The sequence below is a fragment of the Culex pipiens genome, chromosome 3 (genome assembly GCF_016801865.2).
Source record: "Culex pipiens pallens isolate TS chromosome 3, TS_CPP_V2, whole genome shotgun sequence".
NCBI classification, from domain to species: Eukaryota; Metazoa; Arthropoda; class Insecta; order Diptera; family Culicidae; genus Culex; species Culex pipiens.
The window spans coordinates 48,646,297-48,659,014 of record NC_068939.1 but is presented as its reverse complement, the minus strand read 5'-3'; the positions used below and the strand labels follow the sequence as shown (position 1 = coordinate 48,659,014).

The window sequence follows — 12,718 nt, the reverse complement described above, 5'->3', positions numbered from 1 at the left end:
TTTATTTTTATTCAAATGAATTTAAACAATATTCGGATGTCCCGCCCGTGTGGATCAATCGGACCGCGCACTGGACTCACAATCCAGAGGTTGCCGGTTCGAATCCCGCGGTGGGTGCTCTAAAATTCTTTGTGTAAATATGGGTATTCGGCGCCGTCGCTCCGTGCCATACTTTCATACACTTAGGAGCCCAGGGCGGCGAAGTCCTTGTAGATAAAAAAAGGAAGACATTAGTGGTTGGTACTAGCAATGGTGGCCGACAGCTATAAAGTCAACTTCGTTTCGGATAACAAATACCGCACCCCTAATATAAAGTTTCATCCCACCTTCATCTATTGATTTAAAAAAAAAAAGATGCCAGAAAAAAAAAATCTTAAGCTATACATTTTTATCAAAAACAAGTAATTATTTTTCGCAATTTCTTAATTGATCTCAATTTTTGTACAGTTGACAAAACTTTCAACGTTTTGTTAGACAAGATCTAACAATGTTAGTGACAATGCCAATTTTTAAAACACTTGGGAAATGCACAAAGTAGGGGAAGGTGGGGCAAGACGACCATATGGGGCAAGAGGAACAATCGCTCGTACGGCCGTAATTTTTACAATTTTGATTATTTCCAGTATGAGGAATTGTTGCTAGCAACGCAATTAGCTGATTCTACTACCACATAACCGCCAAAACGACGTAAACGCCACGGGGCATAAGATTAAATGAAGTTTTTTTCAAAACCTTTGTTTTCTTATAATATTTGGAAAGTACAAAATAAGGTTTAGGGTTCGTTTCAAGGCTCATTTTATCAAAATGCTATTTTTCCTAGATCAGTAGTGTCCCTACCAATGACTTGCACCTATTATAAAGTATGATTTAACTCTTGGTTATTTTTGTTTAGAGCTTTTAAAAAATCTTGTTCAGGTGGGGCAAGTGTACCATATGGATTTTTAGTATGGAAAAAATTACGAATTCCTGCAACAAAATATTTTATTGGGAAATAAATGCATAAAAATACTTAAAAACTGATAAACAATTGTTAAAAAAAAATTTCATGCAAAATATAGTGATATTATGAAAATTTACTATTTATCATCAAGATAATATTTTTTTTTATAAAAACGATCAAATTTTTAGTTAAATATTATTATTTAATCTAAAAATGAAAGAAACGATCCAAAACATTCTAATCTGATGTATTTAAGTGATAACAGTTTAATTGTTAGCAAATTAACATGTTTTTTCATGCATTGTTCCTCTTGCCCCAACGGGTTGTTCGTCTTGCCCCACTAGTTGAGTAGAACGTATAGAAAATCAAAAAATTTAAAATCAATTTTTTGCATTAAAAACATGATTTTTTAAAAACTTGTTCTATCAAAGTCTTAGTCAAGACCTGGAATAAGATGATTATAATAAAATCCGAAAGATTTTTTGACTTTTTAATGAGTTATAACGAGCATTTTCTTGGCTTGTTACACTTGCCCCACTTTCCCCTACACTGAAACTCCGATGGTTTGACACCAGTTGTTGTCAAACGAACGGGGTCACTTTTTAGTTTGACACCCTCTTTACACGGAGCTCACACATACTACCGAACGTTTGGTAAGATAGTAAGTGAAAGGCCCCTTTAAAAAGTGACAGTTCGTCACATTTTAGTTCGACTTTGACCAAACTAAAAAAGTGTCAAACGAAAAAGGGACCAACCACCGGTGCACCGGGGGTTGAGTGTACCTATTATGGAGCCACCAGGTAGTTCAAACTTCACCACGCGTCTCCATCAAAACATCAACACCCCCTTTCGAGTCCTTTAAACTGTTGAGCTTTTTCACCACGCTGAAAGCTTTCAACTGATGAAAACGTTCACCAAAGTTACCACGAGAGAGCGCGGTACGCGTCTCTCTCTTTTCTCCCGCACAAAGTGCACGTGCTATTCTCCATCACGAGCACGCACACATCGCCGTGCCATTGCACAGTGGGAAAAAAGGACCCAAAAAATTACCGCAACATGATTTCGCGCAAACCATCGATTGCTATACACCAAAAGCTTCGTTTTTGCACCTGGAACAATAATCCGATAAAAAATCGCACTGCACGGACCGGTGGCCGGAGTACAGGCCACCGGAAGATCTGGATTTTTGAAAAAAGTGTCAGATTATTCCAATTGTGAACTGATAAGCTTTCTTCTACCATGAATAGTCATGCAAAACAATCCTAGAATAATATTAAAAACCATAGGACCCATCGGAACCGGTTCCACCGATCTCCGGTGGACACATCCGGGACCGCATTAGGAAACAGCGTAAACTAGTCATGCGACGTATCAAACTTCTTGATTTTGGATGGGGACATGAGTTATACACTCCTCTCTTAAAAACATGAAGTTTGATATGTCGCAAGAGTGGTTTCAGGAATTTGCCAATTATGATCTTCGGATGTGGCCACCGGAGAACCTGGGAACCGGTCACCGGAGCTAAAAATACATTTTAAGGATACTCTTCATCCAAAATCAAGAAGTTTGATACGTCGCATGACTAGTTTACGCTGTTTCCTAATGCGGTTCCGGATGTGGCCACCGGAGATTGGTGGAACCGGTTCCGATGGGTCTTATGGTATTTAATATTATTCTAGGATTGTTTTGCATGACTATTCATGGTAGAAGAAAGCTTATCAGTTCATAATTGGAATAATCTGACACTTTTTCCAAAAATCCGGATCTTCCGGTGGCCTGTACTCCGGCCACCGGTCCGTGCAGTGTGATTTTTCATCGGATTATTGTTCCTGGTGCAAAAACGAAGCTTTTGGTGTATAGCAATCGATGGTTTGCGCGAAATCATGTTGCGGTAATTTTTTGGGCCCTTTTTTCCCACTGTGCATTGTTTGGGGGGCCCACTTTGGATAAATAAATACTCTGTGCGAGTTGCTCCCCAACCAAGTGCCCAGTGCCGTTTGCAGCTCCACCGTGGGAGCACATCGATCAGTAGCTCAGCAATAACAGTTTGCTCGTGTAGATGTAAGTACCCCGAGCAAAATTGAGAGGAAATTTTAAGGTGGTGTTTGTAGGCTTCTGGATGACTCAGAGAGAGCGGGAGAAACTTGGGAATTTTCGCGTTTTTTGAGCGATTTTTTTGGCTGTGGTGCATAAATACTACAGTAGAATATTTATTGCGAAAAAACACGGTTGTGGTGTAATTTTTTGGGTTGAAGAGGAAAACGAAAATCGCATTTTGAGTGTTTTTTTCTTTCGGTGCCAAAAATTTCGGCCAAGATAAATACACCGGGGGATTGTCTTTTGCGAGTCTTTTTCTCCAGACAAGAAGAGTCACTGAGAAAAGAGCAAAAGTTCAGTTGTGTTCGGGATCGTCGCGGTTTCGCAAGTTAACTATATCCAGTGTGTTCAGTGCAATCCGGTTCTGGGAAGTTCTTAGCAAAATTTTCACGAAAAATCTGTGAGTATAGCGAGTTGAAGGGGGTTAGTAGTAGGAAGCATTTCTTAGACCGAGTGATGACGTATTGTCAACCTTGTGACACATTTGAGACAAGGATTCACCCACTTTTCAGAGTTTCTTCTCCGGCAGCGTTCGATTACATCATAGCGTAAAGTTCGGCTTTGACTGTGTCGGGAGTACGGCGAAAATAGACACTGATTGCATGCACCGGTTCGGTGTGACTCATTTGTGACATTTTTTTCTTAAAATTTTGAAAAAGTTCAAAACACTTTTTCGGTGTCAGTTTCGAGTTACTTCCTAAACCAACATTTTAGCAAAACCTTTTATCTGCTCCATTTTTTCTCTTTGCAACCCGCAAAAACCGCAAACCCTGGGTCATCGACGCGAGTGACGTTCGTTCGTTCGTTCAAGAAGAGTCATGTTTCTCATACACATTTCATAAAATCAGTCGGAAATTAATTCAACACTTTGAATCATTTAGCAGCTTGGAACCTGAGAATCCAAAGAGCGAAATATCCCAACCATGACGAAGCGGACGTATGAGACATCTTTGCCAGCAGCAGCAGCTGAGTAGCACGGCTCTAACTGTGTATGGAGGCTCTTTTGTTACGTTTGTTCTTCTTCTGGTGGACGACGACGACGACTCGACGACGCTCGTTCAAACTGCTGCGTGACTTTGTCCTCGAGTTGTGGTGACCTTGCGGTGGGTGCGGTGCGGGGAAAATGAGTGGTTTTGATAAAAATTTACAAGAACCTTAGGTTTTGTCATCAATTTGAATTTTATGAAGAAATTTTTTGAAACTACAAAAATCAATTTTTTACTTAAAAAAATAGTATCTTCGATTTTCGTGAAGTTTAGTTCTTAAAGGGCTGTTCTTTCTGACTTCCTGAGTTCTCATAAATACAGCTGATCTTTAACAAGTTCAACTAGATTTTTTTTATAAATTCAAAAACAAAAATGATTCAATCATTGCAGGGGTGCCCAACCTTTTGGCCTCGCGGACCATGTCTGAAGCAGTGACGGGTCGAAAATAATGTTTGATAAAAGTAAAAAAAAAATATCTACAGTTTTTTTTTTTCTAAAAGGTCATATAAACTCTAGAGGTAGACTAATTAATAAGAAAAGTGTTGCAAAAATGATTCAAATAATGTTATTTTTGGAAAAAAAAGACAGAAAAAAACATTCAAAAATGTTTCATGTTGTTGATTCGTCGATTGCAATGAAACCCTGTAACCATTAACTTTAAAAATATTAAAACTTGACTTAACTTCTTGCTCCCTGTTTAAAACAACACCTTTTAAGTGAAAAATATTTTTTCAAATGAAAAATTTGCTTATATTTTTGAAACGTTTTTTCTTGCAAAACTGAAAATGAATATGAAAATTCAGAAAAAAAATACATTCAATTTATTTATGATATCTTTGCTTACTCATTCTAAAAAAAATCTAAATGGCTTCGCTGCCGGAGGTTGGGCAGCCCTGATTTAATGTATAAAGTTTCAATAAATATCAGTTTTATGAGTTTTTCCATTTTATCAAACGTGAGCATTGGGATTTAATCATATTTGAAAGTTTGTTCTTCCTTAAAAATATATCCAAACCTTTTCAAACTTCTTTTTAATCCGGTTAAATTTGCTTTTGCTCTGGTAATATTTTGGAGATATTTTTTTCCGTTTTTTTTTTCAATCGTGACATGTGCGTCATATTTGACAGTTAAAAACTGCAGGTTTTCAAAAGTGATGCCATTTTTCTAAACATTTTTTTTAAACATACAAAATTAAGAATTAAAATGTTGTTTTCAAACAACATTTCTGGAGCAACACGAGAAAAGGGCGGATAAGCATTTTGACAGTTTGAACTGTTTTGTTCATTATCAGAATAATTTTAACTTTTTCATGAAACTAAAAGTGTTAAACAGTAGCTGGCCTCCCCAGCTACCTTCCAACTTTGCGGTTTTTGCTAAATAGTGACCTGTTGTCTCTGAATTTGCAAAATAGTTCCAGCTGTCAAATTGCTTATGCGCCCTTTCCAAATGTTGCTCCAGATTTTAATTCTTAATTTTGTGTGCTAACTAGATGAGAAAAACAGCAGGCTTAGTACAAGAGAGCACAGAGGCGTCAATTTATTTATAAATAAGGTTTTTCATGTTATCAACCAAATAACACTCACCTTTCAAATGCCGATATCTCAGCAGCTATTGATCCAATTTTTTGCATCAAAAAAGAATTTTGTGAATTTTCTGATATAATTAAGTAAAGAATAACATTTTGTTTGCGGAATACCTGCGGCCGACCCCTCGGTGCGCGGCCGGTCTGTCAACGCGAGCGTCGTTGCGTGCTTTTTGCGTTGAAGTGGGTGAAAAACAAACAACAATAAACATCAGTCCGAAGAAGTTTTGAAGAGAGCAAGACGTGTTTCATTTTTCCTCGCGCGCGATCCTTAATCCGCCGGAAAGCCGTCTCTCACGTGTGGCCACTTGGTTCCGACGAACAAAGTAGGCCAATTGTATACAGTCCGCTAACATTTGGTCCTTCGCGGCACGGATATGGATCCAGAGCGGTTGAAGTCCCTCACCAACAAGCGAAGCGTCATCCTCGCGAAGGTGAAGTGGGAGTTGTCCGTCGCGCAAGCCATCAAAACCCGCAATCCGTCCCTCGGCGAAGTGGCGGAACGGCGGGACAAGTTGACCGACCTCGCTCGGTGTTTCGAAGGCATTCAGACCGAGATCGAGGAGGCCACGCCGAACCTGGAGGAAGTGGTCACGGTGTTCAACCACCGAATCCTGTTCGAGGAGGCGTACTTCCAGATCAAGGACCTTTACACGGAGTACTTGGACCAACATGTGGAAGAGCCAGAAGCCAGATCGGAAAACCGGCAGGACAACGATTTGCGGGACGCCGTCAGGGCGCTCCTGGAATCGCAGCAGCAGATGCTTCTCGCACAGTGCCAGAAACCAACACCGCAATCGTTGGCGCTAGCGGCGGGGAGCCAGGTATCGAACTCGATACCCCAAAACGTCGTCAAGCTTCCACAGATCGACATCCCAAAGTTCACCGGGGAGCGCAAACATTGGCGCTCGTTCAAGGACCTCTTCGAGTGCACAATCCACAACCGGACCGACCTGCGGGATTCGGTCAAGATGCAGTACTTGTTTTCATACCTGGATGGGGAAGCGAAGGGGAAGGTTGACTCGTTTTCGATTAACGAGGACAACTACCGCGAGGCGTGGGATGCACTCGTGACGTTTTACGACAAAAAGAAATACACGGTGTTTGCCCTCGTCCGGGAGTTCGTTGACCAGCAACAAGTCACGAGCTCGAACGGGTTGAAGAAACTCGTGGCAACATCCGATGACGTCGTTCGCCAGCTGAAGGCACTGGGAAGGGAGTACGAGTCACGAGACCCGTGGCTCATCCATTTGCTGCTTGAGAAGCTGGACCGAGAGACGCGCTCACTGTGGGCGCAAAGGATCATCAACATCGAGAACCCAACTTTTGCCGCGTTTTTGGAGTTTTTGCAGCAGCGATGCGATGCTTTGGAGACATGTTTGGCCTTTAGCAAGAAACCGGCCTCCGATTCGACGAAGAAGGGGATGCACGTTTTGCACACAACCGCTGTTGCGAGCTGTGCGAAGTGCAGCGAGGGTCATCCGACGTACCACTGCGAGCAGTTCAAGGCCATGGACGTGGATGGACGGCGGGAACTAGTTCTTTCTCAAAAGCTGTGCTTCAACTGCCTTAAGCCGTCCCACACAACGAGCAAGTGCCCTTCGAAGTCAGCGTGCCACAAACCCGATTGCAACCAACGGCACCACACGATGCTGTGCTATCAGCAGCAGCTTCAAGACTATGAACCGGAAGAGACGGACCACGACCTAAGTCCACAACTTCCGGAGGAGACGGAAGAGGTCTGGTCGTTCTCAGCAAACGCAGCCCGAACGAAGGCGAACAAGCACGGCCCGTCGACGGCAGCACTGTTGCCTACGGTGGTCGTCAACCTGCAAGGAAAGGACGGTAAGTTGCACCAGGTGCGATGCCTCGTCGACAGTGGATCCCAAGCGTCCTTGATCACGGAGGCATGTGTCAAGCGCATTGGATTGAAGCGCACGAAGGTCTCTCTGGAAGTATCTGGAGTAAACGGGGAAATTGTCGGCAACACGGCCGGCGCAGTTACGCTGGTGATGTCTTCGCGTTTCAACGGAGAAGCCAAGCTCACCACGCAAGCCTACGTGTTGGGAAGGCTGACGGCAACACTGCCGAACCAGCGCTTCAGCGTAGCGGATCTGCCCTTCCTGGAGGGGCTGGAACTAGCGGATCCGGACTTCAACAGTCCAAGCGAGATGGATGTGATTCTCGGAACTGATGTCTTCTTGTCCATCCTGTGAGCAGGACAGGTCCACAATCAACAAGGAATCCCCGTGGCACAGCGTTCTATCTTTGGTTGGATGGTGGCGGGTAAGATCACGAATCCGTGTCGGATAAGTACTCACATCGCGGTTCTCAACGAGAGGACTCCCACAATCACGACGACACATCACAACCTGGAAGGATCAATTACGAAGCGACCGAAGAACAAGAAGCGTTCCGGTGCAGACGGTGCAATCGCCACCATGTACCCATTCTTGGACGGCGACGCAAGCAAGGTCATCAAGCCAGGGAAACTGGTCCTGGTCAAGAATAACAGCACACCACCATCAGCCTGGGAACTGGCCCGGGTCGTAGCAGTTCATCCGGATCGAGCAGGGCTGGTTCGGGAAGTGACGCTGCGTCGAGGAATGTTCGAGTACTTGTGCTCGGCACAGAAGATCTGTCCGCTTCCGAATTGAGACGCTGTCTCAAGGCGGGGAGTATGTTTGCGGAATACCTGCGGCCGACCCCTCGGTGCGCGGCCGGTCTGTCAACGCGAGCGTCGTTGCGTGCTTTTTGCGTTGAAGTGGGTGAAAAACAAACAACAATAAACATCAGTCCGAAGAAGTTTTGAAGAGAGCAAGACGTGTTTCATTTTTCCTCGCGCGCGATCCTTAATCCGCCGGAAAGCCGTCTCTCACGTGTGGCCACTTGGTTCCGACGAACAAAGTAGGCCAATTGTATACAGTCCGCTAACACATTTAAAAAGGCTTTTAAATTTTAAATTTTGAAGAAATTTTAATGAGGTAAATTAGAAAGTTTCACAAATTCTTCATGGATTGACATTGAAAATTGAATCCGTAGTTTCGGAGACACTCTCATTTTTAAGAGGGTGCTATTTAGGTAATAACCAAAAAAACTCATTTTTCCTGTGGCACTGACCAAATACACAATTGAGTTATCTATCTTTTCCCACGATTCACTCAAGTATCACTTATAAGCACTCCAAAAAATAAGATCAAGCAACACCTATGTAATATCATTATCATATTACTCAACCACCCCTGGGTTAGCTTACCATCGATCCAATGTATGCTTTACTCACACCTCAGCTGAAAACTTGATAGGCTCCTTTCTTGTAAACAGGGGGAGGCGTCCCCGTAGACTTGTTGACGCCACCGACCGACACCGAAGAGTGCAACCTTTGCCAGGACTATCGAAACGATGCACTGAAAAAAAGGGCTGATTTTTTTATGAAGGGTAAACTATTTACGTTGAAAATAAAATTTGGTTGATTAGAAAGACAAAAAATTACACGAATTTGTAAATTTACAGTTAAACAAACGAAAAAATTTAGTATCATTTTGCCCAGTCCCGATCGGGAACAAACAAACGAGACTTGTTTCTTGGAAATCGATAAAATTGAAGGATAACTGGAGTGACACGATACCGGAACCGTGTTGGCTATAGAAGGAAATAAATACTACAATGAAAGAGTTGTATTTTGTGTCTCCACTAGTCTATCAGATAGACGTGGAAATGCCACGGAGACATTAAATGGGTTATTAATAAGATGTTGTCACGTGCCATTCTATGATTTGGAAATGTCATCAATTATAGTGGAAGGTGGGATTACCTTCCATTTACCGGAAATGGTGAACAGGAAGGAAGATTGTGTTTGGTTCTTTTTTTATTTATCGAGCCGAAATTTTATAAGCATACATAATAAGACCATTTTTCAATACTCATGCGTAACATAAGCACTAAATTTCAACTCTTCCGTACAAGAAACATGTTTTTATTAGATTTGGTCTAGAACTGCTCAAAACGAGTGGTATCTAATTATTGATAATTCTCACATCTTGGATATGCAACTTGAAGTGTTGTAAAACCGTGCGGTTTAAGTTTTTTTTCTGAACTCAGCAATAATAGTTTAAAGCACATTTTAAATAATCTTAATAAAACTTAGGAAAAAAATTCTTCTCAAAGTTTATGTATTTAAATATGGTTGTTCAATTCGATTAATGTTCTAAGCCTTTCTTTTTACCTAATATGTCACTTTCTTTTCTTTTCCAGAGAATTTATACTCAAATATATACTTATCCCACTGCTCGCCATGTTCGGACTTTGGTACTTTTCGCTCGCGTTGGAAGAAATTAGGTAAGTGCTAAGCTTACAAACATTCCACAGTTTATTTGTCATCAGTGTCGAAGCTGCTGCGCCGCTCATAAAATGCTTCGCAAAAAAACGCAGTTCCGCTACCGCTAGAAAAATAATCATCACCATTGAACACTTTGGAATCCGATAATATCGACGCTGTAAACTTAGTGAATCACGACTCGCGCCAGCAGCCGGCTTTAACAGGCCTTAACCATTTGTGAAGGCATGGCGTCATCCTTGGCGAGTGCCAAGTCACGTGCAAAGCAAACACAGCGTCTAGAAAATTCAGTTTAGTTCTTTTTTTTCCGTAAAAAGTAGAAAGTATACCAATTGCTCATTGGGGTTATTACGCGTGGTTCCGATAAGTAGCTAGAAAGAATCGGCATCAGTATGCTAGATTACATTTGCAAGTTGAAGAACTAGAGCAAGTTGGAATTCTTGAACGGTCATAGATCAACAGACATCAAATTTAATTTAAATTCAAGTGACCCTAACAAATATTTTTAGAATGTTTAAAATCATTCAAACTAAACCAATTTTCAAGTGAAACAGCAAGCAAATCTATTTGTCTGAGATAAAACACCCAGATGTATGCAACCACCCCGCTAGCAATATCTCCAAGTAAGCTTAACCATGCAGCTTTCAAGCTTAAGCGCAGCGTTTTAGCCACAGTTGAATGTAGCTGAGATACTGAAAGAATGCTTTTGGCTTGGAGAACAAACCAACAAAAAATGCAGGAAGGAAGGAACAGTAAACAGCTGCCGGATTTGCCAAATTAAATATTGACTCGAAAACGTCTAGAAAATGCCAAGGTACGCGCTTTAACCGGTATGTGGGGTTGTTGTTGTTTTGCTACGGAAAAAGCAAAATAAACCATCGTGCGTCTCCTCTTTAAGTAGTCTGCAGCAGGGTTGCCAGGTTGCCAGATAAATCTGGGAATGCCAGATATTCCAAGTGTCAGCCAGAATAAAGATTTACCCTTCTCTGTGCCAGATATTGACAGATTTTGCCAGAATTTTAACATTATGCTTATTTTAAACACATTTTTGATTAAAATAAACTTATTTGATCAAAAATCAAATAAAAATAGAATGTGATTTTCAAAAACAAGATGTAAATTCATAATATTTGAGGTCATAAAATCAGTCAAACCATCTTAATTCTACAAATTTCTGAATCAATTTATATCCTCCATCCCCTTTACCATTCAAAATTGTTAAATATTCGTCTGCCAGATTTTCCCAGATTTTTAATCGATACTTTGCCAGATTTTTCAAATGTTGACCTGGTAACCCTGGTCTGCAGTTTGTAACTTATGGAGACGCATGGTAATTTATGAGCAGTTGGGGTTGTTGATTAAAACCAATTTCACACAATAACAGCAAGTTAAAAACCGAAATTACTCCAATTTTACTCAAATTCGGAGGGGTCAGAGATTTTGGAAAAAGTGTCCACGTGGTTTATGAATAGTCGGCTACCGTCAAATATTTGCGAAATTTTTAAATATATTTCTTCCTGAAGTTTCACGTAAACTTTCGATCTCTGGTCACAACATAAAAAAAATTAAAAATGATAAAAAAAGTCTTAGTTTTTAATTAATTGCCTAAATGAACGCTAAACGATGTTTGCTAAATGGTTATCAATCAATTTGTTCAACGTAATTTATAATTTTGACCAAAAATTTCTTTTGTCGCAAGTTTTTCCCTAAATAAAATTTGCATTGGCCTAAGGGTACTAACGGGGCAAAATGTTGTGTAGAATTACACTACAAAAGATATTGTAGGGTAAAATACACAAGTGTTCACAAAGTATCTTATTTGTTTTCAACGACGATAGCGATAACCTTGATTACTCACAAATAAAATCGAATTGAATTAAAAATTTAAGAATGTTAAAAAATAAGTCACAAAATTAAAGAAAATTATCTCAAATTCGTGATTGGATACCAAAATACTGTTACCAGCGAAGGGTTGGGACAATTATTCTTGATTTCATATGATTTGTTATAGAATGAACACAAATTTGAAAAATAAATTTCAAATTAAAGAAAATATCGGTATGTACACAAATGATGCATAATTTGGGATGATTTATAAATTAAATTTGAAAAAATATTTCAGCATGAAGTTGAAATATTGCGTTTTTTTAATAAAAAAAAAGCTAAAATTCTCATGGGTTAGATTATAATAAATCTTTATGTTTTAGTGAATTTTTATTTCATATTTAAAGAAAATTTCAAGCGTATGCCTTAAAAATATTTTTGAAATCCTTTCATTTTATTTTAAAAAAATATGTTACTTTGGTGATCCCCTCGTCTTTTTCGATCAGGCCAGTTATCGCACAAGGATTGTACATAAATGTGAGAAAGGCACGGAATGCCCCAACCACCTTAAGGTAGGTTAAGAAAAAAAAACTTAATTTATATATTACAGTCGACCTTCTGGGTATCAATGGCGAAGCCACCATCGAGGAAGAGAATCATTAGTTTAAAGAATGATGAAAAATGAAGACTCGATTTTAAATGGGTAATTCTCTACCAACGCATTTTGATTACAAAAAAATGACAAATAGACAAATCTGATACAACTGTTAAAAAAAACTGGGGGTTTCTGTAATCTATTCCATGGGATTAGCAGTGAGCTAAATATGGGTAGTTAAATCTCCAATATTAAGAGGCCGATTAGATTGGCAACTTAAATCAACAAATTCATACGATTTTTTCGCCAACTAACACCACTTTTCGCTAGGCGCAGTGGTCCGACGACGACATTGTCA

At 40.3% G+C, this 12,718-nt stretch overlaps 2 protein-coding genes across 3 annotated transcripts in view; both read left to right on the top strand.

Moving 5' to 3' along the window:
- The first annotated feature begins 2,957 nt into the window (after window positions 1-2,957).
- LOC120430781 (arginine kinase 1) overlaps window positions 2,958-12,718 on the top strand; it is a 67,775-nt gene continuing 58,014 nt past the window's right edge. Inside the window, exons 1-2 of one of the 2 annotated variants that reach the window (XM_052711238.1) lie at window positions 2,958-3,001; window positions 9,860-9,943. In XM_052711238.1, coding sequence (XP_052567198.1) covers window positions 9,900-9,943 — 44 coding nt within the window. In that variant the 5' untranslated portion in view covers window positions 2,958-3,001; window positions 9,860-9,899. Of the gene's footprint in view, window positions 3,002-3,250; window positions 3,438-9,859; window positions 9,944-12,718 lie in introns of those variants that run through there. The other variant, XM_052711237.1, reaches the window with a different exon arrangement.
- LOC128093363 (uncharacterized) lies at window positions 5,983-7,821 on the top strand. The gene has a single exon (XM_052709883.1). It carries the CDS (start codon window positions 5,983-5,985, stop codon window positions 7,819-7,821), a length of 1,839 nt encoding a protein of 612 aa, XP_052565843.1.

Excerpts from the sequence above, each read along its gene's own strand:
- LOC128093363 (XM_052709883.1), top strand. The coding sequence starts at position 5,983 with ATGGATCCAGAGCGGTTGAAGTCCCTCACCAACAAGCGAAGCGTCATC.